Source organism: Coregonus lavaretus, assembly GCF_964263955.1.
Source record: "Coregonus lavaretus genome assembly, chromosome: 17".
Taxonomy (NCBI): domain Eukaryota; kingdom Metazoa; phylum Chordata; class Actinopteri; order Salmoniformes; family Salmonidae; genus Coregonus; species Coregonus lavaretus.
Genome location: NC_140004.1, coordinates 41,842,876 through 41,854,097, shown reverse-complemented (window position 1 = coordinate 41,854,097; position 11,222 = coordinate 41,842,876). Strand labels below are relative to the sequence as shown.

The 11,222-nt window shown below is 44.0% G+C and overlaps 1 protein-coding gene across 1 annotated transcript in view; it reads right to left on the bottom strand.

Moving 5' to 3' along the window:
- The window catches only part of srrm4 (serine/arginine repetitive matrix 4), a gene marked incomplete at both ends in the record, with an annotated part of 92,776 nt that extends 81,822 nt beyond the window's left edge, over positions 1 to 10,954 (bottom strand). The window contains one exon of the mRNA XM_084180411.1: positions 10,821 to 10,954. Coding sequence (XP_084036537.1) covers positions 10,821 to 10,954 — 134 coding nt within the window. The remainder of the gene's footprint in view (positions 1 to 10,820) is intronic.
- Positions 10,955 to 11,222: the final 268 nt, after the last annotated feature.

Here is an 11,222-nt window from a genome sequence, read left to right as displayed (position 1 = left end):
GAGGGGATGGGAGGGGGAGGGGAAGGAGAGAGGGGAGAGAGTAGAGGGGAGGGGGAATGACCAGCCCTAATTACTGGTCTAGACTCTCAAGCTCCAGTAACGATGGAAGAATGAAAAGACAGAGAGGGGAATGGAAAGACAGAGGGAGGAATGGAAAGACAGAGAGAGGAATGGAAAGACAGAGGGAGGATGGAAAGACAGAGAGGGGAATGGAAAGACAGAGAGAGGAATGGAAAGACAGAGAGAGGAATGGAAAGACAGAGAGAGGAATGGAAAGACAGAGAGAGGAATGGAAAGACAGAGAGAGGAATGGAAAGACAGAGAGAGGAATGGAAAGACAGAGGACAGTAAAAGTGGAAGGAGGAGGGAAGACTGATTAAACATGAAACATCTCTCTCTCTGTCTCCCCCTCTTCCCCTCTTCTCCTCTCTCAGTCTCTGTCTGTTCTACTCTAACTGTCACTGCCCAGGTGTTCACTAGGTTCATCAGTTGTTCATCACCCCTCGGTTATACACAGTAAATAATGTGATTCTCTGAGAGAGAGCAGGGAGAGAGATAGAGAGAGAGGGAAAGAGAGAGAGATCCTCAGTGTACAACGAAAAACACCAAATAATGCATGCAGAGCAGAATTAGGCCGATACCCCGCTAATGATCAAAATCCAGAAAAGAGCCGTTAAATTCTATAACCACTTAAAAGGAAGCGATTCCCAAACCTTCCATAACAAAGCCATCACCTACAGAGAAATGAACTTAAAGAAGAGTCCCCTAAGCAAGCTGGTCCTGGGGCTCTGTTCACAAACACAAACAGACCACACAGAGCCCCGGGGCAACAACACAATTAGACCCAACCAAATCATGAGAAAACTAAAAGATAATTACTTGACACATTGGAAAGAATTAACAAAAAAACAGAGCAAACTAGAATGCTATTTGGCCCTAAACAGAGAGTACACAGTGGCAGAATACCTGAACACTGTGACAGACCCAAACTTAAGGAAAGCTTTGACTATGGACTCAGTGAGCATAGCCTTGCTATTGAGGAAGGCCGCCGTAGGCAGACCTGGCTCTCAAGAGAAGACAGGCTATGTGCACACTGCCCACAAAATGAGGTGGAAACTGAGCTGCACTTCCTAACCTCCTGCCAAATGTATGACCATATTAGAGACACATATTTCTCTCAGATTACACAGATCCACAAAGAATTTGAAAACAAATCCAATTTTGATAAACTCCCATATGTATTGGGTGAAATACCACAGTGTGCCATCACAGCAGCAAGATTTGTGACCTGTTGCCACAAGAAAAGGGCAACTAGTGAAGAACAAACACCATTGTAAATACAACCTATATATATGTTTATTTATTTTCCCATCTGTACTCTGCTCTGCCAGTGACTGCTAGAGACCACCATTTCACTCTGCTCTGCCAGTGACTGCTAGAGACCACCATTTCACTCTGCTCTGCCAGTGACTGCTAGAGACCACAATTTCACTCTGCTCTGACAGTGACTACTATAGTAAGGAGAAACGGGGAGGACGATGGAGAATGGATGGAGAGTGAGAGAGAGAGAGAGAGAGAGAGAGAGAGGGGGAGAGAGAGAGAGAGAGAGAGAGAGAGAGAGAGAGAAGAGAGAGAGAGAGAGAGAGAGAGGGGAGAGTGAGAGCGAGAGCGAGATAAAGAGTGAGAGCGAGAGAGAGATAAAGAGAGAGAGATTGAGAGAGAGATAGAGAGAGAGAGAGAGAGAGAGAGAGGGGGGGGGAGACCAAGAGAGAGAGAGAGAGAGAGAGAGAGAGAGAGAGAGAGAGAGAGAGAGAGAGAGAGAGAGAGAGAGAGAGAGAGAGAGAGAACAAAAGAGAAAGGTTGATGTAAATGGAGTGTTAGCTGTCTGATTGACAGCCTGGGCTCTGGCTGGGGAATAAATTAGGAACATTTGTTCGGTTGATTGTAAATGTTTGCCTGGCTACCCAGACTCCTTGCTCCGGCCGATCACTACGCCACTCCCATGGGCCTTAGTTTCTTCTCCACAATGAGTCTGGATCTGAGGACCTCCCCCACCCATCACCTTATGTGAACACTTTCGCGGCCTTCTGATTGGTCCAGGGCCAGAGCCAGAACACACGTGGGTAAAGTGGAGGTTTGAAAATAAGTCATTGGCTTTGATACTCTGATTGGTTAGAGACTATCCAATCGCTGATGACTTTGTTTTGCACAATGCCCCTCATGCCCCTTCAATGATAGCAGTCTCAGACTAAAGTATGTAGCGAATGACAAAGCAGTGGAAAAATTTGTCAGGCTATGTAAATGTCTGTCATCTCCCCTCTCCCCGCCTGTGATGCTTGCATCAATGTCAATGTTAGCCACAGTTAGCCTCTCCAGAGCAGAGGAGAGGAGAGGAGACACTGGAGCTGGAGGACGGGCTAAAACTGAACAGACAGGCAGAGAGAGCCAGCTTCCACTAATGCAGCGTCCTCTGGTGCTATCCCAGACACTATAAGGACACTGTTACACTGCACACAAAAAAATGACGGTTCCTCAAGGGTGATGGTTCTATGTGGAACCATAATGACTCAAAGAACCCTTTGAGCTCTTCAATGGTTCTTTACAGTTCACAAAAGTGTTCTTTGCTCTTTTAGTGATAATTAAAATGTAGGGGAGTTGGCTCATTCAAATATTTTGGGGCGTGGTTTGCTCACAGTTTTTTTTGGGTGCAACCGAGATTGAGAGTGTCATTCCAGTTTATCTAATCTGTTGTGTTATGCCATTACATACTATTGATGACTATGGCTAGTGATGATAGTGTCTTGTAAAAAACTCACGTATGGCCTTGTGACAATTGAGAACAGTTGACTAAATCAGTCAGTTGTTCTGAATTCTCACCTAGGGGACCCCTAGCTGTTCCAGAGGTAGCTCAGCTGATTCAACCTGTCAATTAACACAATGATAAAAACCTTATGGAATTTTAACAATATGGCTGACCAGAATAAAAAACCTGTACGGTTCTTTAAAATGATCTACAAAGAACCTTTCAGATTGAGAACGTTTATTTATAGAATCATTCTCCATAAAGGTTCTATAAATAACCATAACAAAGGGTTCTATACGCCCCCAAAAGGGTTGTAACCAATGTCCCCCCAGGACACAGAAGCACGAGACTGAACTTCACTCAACTTTCTAGTTCTCCCCTTTAGTTAACACTATCAATGTTTCCCTCTACTGTGGGAATTGCCAATATTAGCCAATTTCAATGCAACGTACCAAAACAAAACGAACTGTGCAGGAGATTTGTAGGATTGTATTGCATTGACAGTCACTACACAGCCAATACTCTACAGACTGGTGCAGCATAACTAATTAGAGCTGCAGTATCCCTATATGCAAATAGACCATTGCCATATACAGTGAGGGAAAAAAAGTATTTGATCCCCTGCTGATTTTGTACGTTTGCCCACTGACAAAGAAATGATCAGTCTATAATTTTAATGGTAGGTTTATTTGAACAGTGAGAGACAGAATAACAACAACAAAATCCAGAAAAACGCATGTCAAAAATGTTATAAATTGATTTGCATTTTAATGAGGGAAATAAGTATTTGACCCCCTCTCAATCAGAAAGATTTCTGGCTCCCAGGTGTCTTTTATACAGGTAACGAGCTGAGATTAGGAGAACACTCTTAAAGGGAGTGCTCCTAATCTCAGTTTGTTACCTGTATAAAAAACACCTGTCCATAGAAGCAATCAATCAATCAGATTCCAAACTCTCCACCATGGCCAAGACCAAAGAGCTCTCCAAGGATGTCAGGGACAAGATTGTAGACCTACACAAGGCTGGAATGGGCTACAAGACCATCGCCAAGCAGCTTGGTGAGAAGGTGACAACAGTTGGTGTGATTATTCGCAAATGGAAGAAACACAAAATAACTGTCTCCCTCGGCCTGGGGCTCCATGCAAGATCTCACCTCGTGGAGTTGCAATGATCATGAGAACGGTGAGGAATCAGCCCAGAACTACACGGGAGGATCTTGTCAATGATCTCAAGGCAGCTAGGACCATAGTCACCAAGAAAACAATTGGTAACACACTACGCCGTGAAGGACTGAAATCCTGCAGCGCCTGCAAGGTCACCCTGCTCAAGAAAGCACATATACATGCCCGTCTGAAGTTTGCCAATGAACATCTGAATGATTCAGAGGAGAACTGGGTGAAGGTGTTGTGGTCAGATGAGACCAAAATGGAGTTCTTTGGCATCAACTCAACTCGCCGTGTTTGGAGGAGGAGGAATGCTGCCTATGACCCCAAGAACACCATCCCCACCATCAAACATGGAGGTGGAAACATTATGTTTTGGGGGTGTTTTTCTGCTAAGGGGACAGGACAACTTCACCACATCAAAGGGACGATGGACGGGCCATGTACCGTCAAATCTTGGGTGAGAACCTCCTTCCCTCAAACAGGGCATTGAAAATGGGTCGTGGATGGGTATTCCAGCATGACAATGACCCAAAACACACGGCCAAGGCAACAAAGGAGTGGCTCAAGAAGAAGCACATTAAGATCCTGGAGTGGCCTAGCCAGTCTCCAGACCTTAATCCCATAGAAAATCTGTGGAGGGAGCTGAAGGTTCGAGTTACCAAACGTCAGCCTCGAAACCTTAATGACTTGGAGAAGATTTGCAAAGAGGAGTGGGACAAAATCCCTCCTGAGATGTGTGCAAACCTGGTGGCCATCTACAAGAAACGTCTGACCTTTGTGATTGCCAACAAGTGTTTTGCCACCAAGTACTAAGTCATGTTTTGCAGAGGGGTCAAATAATTATTTCCCTCATTAAAATGCAAATCAATTTATAACATTTTTGACATGCGTTTTTCTGGATTTTTTTGTTGTTATTCTGTCTCTCACTGTTCAAATAAACCTACCATTAAAATTATAGACTGATCATGTCTTTGTCAGTGGGCAAACTTACAAAATCAGCAGGGGATCAAATACTTTTTTTCCTCACTGTATGGATCTGTGTATTTCACTTTGAACTGGACTGTGTTTACAGCATGAGTGGTCACGAGTAGATGCGCTTGTTTTGAGATCAAAGTGAGAGCTGCATGTAGCCACGTGTGCAGATTTGTTCATACTCTTTGCTAGTAAGTGAGTTATTAGCCCATTCTAGTCAGCAATGGGGCAGTGGTTGCTTCCTACAAGAGCACAAAACGTGTGCATCTCTAGCCGTCCTTGAAAAGCAATTCAGGTAAAGAGCATTTTTTCTGTCTTAAAGGGGCAGTGTTGTATTTTGAGACAGGCTTGAATAAGCTAAGTAGCCAATAGGCAGAGGGTAGCATAATTTGTCTGATTCTCTGTAATAATGGTATGGGAATAATAATTAACTTTATTTTGTAAAGTGGTTTCTTGCATCAAACAACACATTTTCTGAAGGACAAGTGGTTAAACAGGTTAATGTCAAGCCCTGCATATTTCTTCCAAAAGTCTCATGGAATGTAGGCCTACATTGAACACCACACATTGGCTGCTACTGTAGGCTGAATGATAGAACAGCTATTTCCATGTTAAAATGTTATAGGATGCATTTTCTCCATTGTTTTTATGGTAGGCCACTCTGATAGGCTTACATTATGATCAAATAGCCACAGCAGCCTACTTGGCCGCTGTTATAACTGTAACTTAAAGCGGGGACAGCCTCAGTGTTCATAGTAAACGCGCGCCAGAAGATGCACAGAATTTTCACAATGGTCAAGTTTGCGCTCAGCAGACGAAATAACAACAAAAAAATCCAGAAAAACGCATGTCAAAAATGTTATAAATTGATTTGCATTTTAATGAGGGAAATAAGTATTTGACCCCTCTGCAAAACATGACTTAGTACTTGGTGGCAAAACGCTTGTTGGCAATCACAGATGTCAGACGTTTCTTGTAGTTGGCCGCCAGGTTTGCACACATCTCAGGAGGGATTTTGTCCCACTCCTCTTTGCAGATCTTCTCCAAGTCATTAAGGTTTCAAGGCTGACGTTTGGCAACTCGAACCTTCAGCCCCCTCACTGTTCAAATAAACCTACCATTAAAATTATAGACTGTTCATTTCTTTGTCACTGGGCAAACGTACAAAATCAGCAGGGGATCAAATACTTTTTTCCCTCACTGTACATTTTCTTACAGGTAGCCCCAGCGGGAATTGAACCCACCATCCTGACATTGCAAGTGCCATGCTCTACCAACTGAGCCACACATAACCATCAATGAAGGTTATTAGAGAAATTGCTATCTTATGTGATCTGGGCTTCAGAACTGTTGCACTGTTGATCGTGACATAATGTTCGTTATTTTGTGTGTTAGCGCCATATCTAAAAGTCATTGCTATTTAAGCAATAAGGCATCTCCAGTGTTTGTGGTATATGGCCAATATACCACGGCTAAGGGATGTTCTTAGCACTACGCAATGCGGAGTGCCTGGAAACAGCCCTTAGCTGTGGTATATTGGCCATATACCTCAAACCCCCAAGGTGCCTTATTGCTATTATAAACTGGTTACCAACGTCATTAGAGCAGTAAAAATAAGTGTTTTGTCATACCCATGGTATACGGTCTGATATACCACGGCTTTCACCCAATCAGCATTCAGGGCTCAAACCACCCGGTTTATAATGATATTTATACTAATTTCTCACTATATTCTGCCATTTCCTTTTCAGCATGGGTCCAGAAACTATAGTGGATGTATAACCAGGCCAGCTCATTACAGCTTGGTTTGGCTCGACTCGGTTCGGTTTGCTCAATAGTGTGAAAAGGAATAGGGTGTAATTTGAGACAGAGACAGTCTGCTGTTGATAAATGTTGCACTTACTTCCCTGCCCCACCCTGATGGCAGCGCATCGCTGTGTGAATCCCCAGACTGTATTTTTGTGTATAATGTACATTCACTTTTTTTGGTCAGGATGGGGCTATAGGATAAGGGATAAAGTTGTCAGTGCTAGGGGATCGTGTCTGATTGTGAGGATGGGATCAGGATAAGAGGATGAGAGAGAGAGAGAGGATAGATAAACACTGATACAATGATGTCACACATCTCACCCTGTCTGTTTTTCTCCTGCCTGCCTGTCTGCCTGCCTGTCTGTCTGCCTGTCTGTCTGCCTGTCTGTCTGCCTGTCTGTCTGCCTGTCTGTCTGCTTGTCGGTCTGTTTTTCTCCTGCCTGCCTGTCTGTCTGCCTTTCTGTCTGCTTGTCTGTCTGTCTTTCTGTCTGTTTTTTTCCTTCCTGCCTGTCTGCCTGTCTGTTTTTCTCCTGCCTGCCTGCCTGTCTGCCTGCCTGCCTGTCCGTCTGCTCTGAGGGCTGATAGTACAGAGTATAATCTTTGCAATGTTGAAAGCGGGCATGTTTGTTTTACTCTCATTGTGGGGACCAAACGATTGATTCCCATTCAGATTCATATTTTCCCTAACCCTAACCCTTAACCTAACCTTAACCCCAAACCCCTAACCCTAACTCCTAACCCCTAACCCTAATTCTAACCCTAACCCTAATTCTAACCCTAATTAAACCTAACCGCTAAGCCTAAAATAGCTTTTCCTTGTGTGGACCTGACGAAATGTCCCCACTTCTGGTCCCCACACGGATAGTAAAACCAACCACACACACACTGAGAAGGGGCATGAATACACAACACACATGGTGGCACTTCACAGAGAGACAAAGGCATATGGCCAACATATCACTGGAGGGGACGTGGCTGACTTTAAAGCCTCAGACAGAGAAGAGAAGACAAGCATGTAACCTTTAACCTGTCTGGGAAAATTCTACTGAAGCCTCTGTCATGTTTACTTGATATGCCTGCCTGTCATGTGTGTTTTTCTCCGTTATCTAATCCTGTTCTACATATAAAACGTAGACATGTTGAAATGCATTCAATGAAAATGCATTTGAAATGCAAAGAAACCTTAACTCAGGGGTGTCAAACTAATTTTGTCCCTGGGGCCGCATTCGGTCTTTAACGAGTTCCGCACTGAAAATGTGTTATATTTGCTCACGCCAAAATGTGAAAAAAAATAGTCCTGTATCCATCGTTTTTGGAATTGTCTATGCTCCTTGACTGTCTAGCATTTCGGTGATTATTAGCGAGCTGGACACAGTCAAGAAACTGTATGAATGTAGGTCCATTATCATTTATACACAGCTTCAATTTGGTTTGAGTCATTTTAAAGCAGGGGTGAAAGTAAGGCGGGACGGTCGGGCCCCGGAAAAATAAATAGTGAGAATTTCACGTGAGCCTATCACATGAGCCTATCACGTGAGCCTATCACATCAGCCTATCACATGAGCCTATCACATGAGCCTATCACATGAACCTATCACGAGTCTATCACATGAGCCTATCACATGAGTCTATCACGTGAGTCTATCACATGAGTCTATCACATGAGTCTATCACGTGAACCTATCACGTGAACCTATCACGTGAGCCTATCACGTAAGTCTATCACGTGAGTCTATCACATGAGCCTATCACATGAGCCTATCACATGAGTCTATCACATGAGTCTATCACATGAGTCTATCACATTAGCCTATCACGTGAGCCTATCACATGAGTCTATCACATGGGCCTATCACATGAACATATCACATGAGCCTATCATATGAACCTATCACATGAACCTATCACATGAGTCTATCACATGAGTCTATCACATGAGTCTATCACATTAGCCTATCACATGAGCCTATCACATGAGTCTATCACGTGAGCCTATCACATTAGCCTATCACATGAGCCTATCACATGAGTCTATCACGTGAGTCTATCACATGAGTCTATCACATGAGCCTATCACGTGAGTCTATCACGTGAGTCTATCACATGAGCCTATCACATGAGCCTATCACATGAACATATCACATGAGCCTATCATATGAACCTATCACATGAACCTATCACATGAGTCTATCACATGAGTCTATCACGTGAACCTATCACGTGAGCCTATCACGTGAGTCTATCACATGAGCCTATCACATGAGCCTATCACATGAGCCTATCACATGAACCTATCACATGAGCCTATCACATGAGCCTATCACATGAGTCTATCATGTGAACCTATCACGTGAACCTATCACATGAGCCTATCACATGAGCCTATCACATGAGCCTATCACATGAACCTATCACATGAGCCTATCACATGAGCCTATCACATGAGCCTATCACAATAATGAAAACAAAATGTTATCAGAGACATGAAAAATGAGCGAATGGACTTGAAAACAGGTGGTCTAGCCTACGCTCCAAAATGCGATGTGGTTCGATGAGAACCCTCGACACCGAGACGTGCGCAGACAGAAGTGGACTCATAAATTCTGACCTAATGACAATCGCTAAATGTCATTACACTTTTTGGTGTTTTGTGTAACATATGTCTCTTTCCATTCACCACTGTTTGGAGGCTGGAAATATGTTGCGACTAGATGAACATGCGCGGGTAGCCTAGTACAGGATCCCTTTGAAGTGATTGTTTGACAGTCAGATGAAAACATCATGACTGGTTGTGTTCATGCCACAATAAAAGGTAATACATTTTAAATGTTAAATGACAAATCTTTACGACTCACAGAGATCCTATTGAATTAATAGGAATACTATGTGTAATTCTATGATTAGGACCATAAAACATGTTGGTGCACGTGCAGCCTATAGGAGGTCCCATACCGGGAAGAAATGAATTCTACTTGCACCCCTGTTTTAAAGTATATTGAGTTCGTACCCCCCCCCCCCCAAAAAAAAAAAAGTATAAATAAAAGCAATATTTACTGTATTTATAAATTTTTAATAAAAAGCACCTGCGGGCCGGATTGGACCCCCACGTGGGCCGTATGTTTGACACACCTGCTTTAACTCACTATTAGGTCACTTGGTGTTGGACTGTCTCCTGAGTGCTCATAGTGACTTGGTGTTGGACTGTCTCCTGAGTGCTCATAGTGACTTGGTGTTGGACTGTCTCCTGAGTGCTCATAGTGACTTGGTGTTGGACTGTCTCCTGAGTGCTCATAGTGACTTGGTGTTGGACTGTCTACTGAGTGCTCATAGTGACTTGGTGTTGGACTGTCTCCTGAGTGCTCATAGTGACTTGGTGTTGGACTGTCTCCTGAGTGCTCATAGTGACTTGGTGTTGGACTGTCTACTGAGTGCTCATAGTGACTTGGTGTTGGACTGTCTCCTGAGTGCTCATAGTGACTTGGTGTTGGACTGTCTCCTGAGTGCTCATAGTGACTTGGTGTTGGACTGTCTGCTGAGTGCTCATAGTGACTTGGTGTTGGACTGTCTGCTGAGTGCTCATAGTGACTTGGTGTTGGACTGTCTCCTGAGTGCTCATAGTGACTTGGTGTTGGACTGTCTCCTGAGTGCTCATAGTGACTTGGTGTTGGACTGTCTCCTGAGTGCTCATAGTGACTTGGTGTTGGACTGTCTACTGAGTGCTCATAGTGACTTGGTGTTGGACTGTCTACTTAGTGCTCATAGTTACAAGAGGTTAGACCACCTGCTTGTTTGCTTGATTCAGCAACAGCCCAAAACATTGACATACTTGTCTTTCATATATATCAGCATGTCTACAGGTGGGCAATTCTATCATACGCATAGGTACAACAACAACAAAACGATTTTAGAAAACTATAGTTGCAGTATTGACATAGAGAGAGATAAAGAGAATTGAGAAATAGAGCCTATTGTATGGTTGAACTGTTCAACGATGTTGTTTGGCAATACAAATGTTCAATTTTGTCATGTCAATAAAGCGTTTTGACATTTGAATTATAGAGATAACTGACCTGATTACCCTCCTCCGTGCGGTGATGCTGGCCACGATGATGCTCCCTGGTCTCGGTGTGGCCACAGCCTTAAACGTCCCCTTCCAGAACTTCTCAAAGAGCTGCTTCTCCCACTGGTGCTCCAGGCTGGCCATGCTGTCTGCTGTACCCAGGGGGAGAGGTGCGCAGGGAGCCAGGGAGAGAGCCAAGGGGGGATGGGGCTGGAGGTCCAGGGCTGCCGCTGGGGATGGGGTCTCGATGAGGGAGACTTCACATATACTATACTCTACTACAGGAATGTGTTGGAGAGTGGAGCACTCTGGAGCTGTCCAAGTACTGAATCCACACAGGGAAACACAGCAAACAGCAAACGTTGTTCTCGCCCTGGTAGAGTAGGTCAATGTGTCAGTGCTCAGCGCTGCT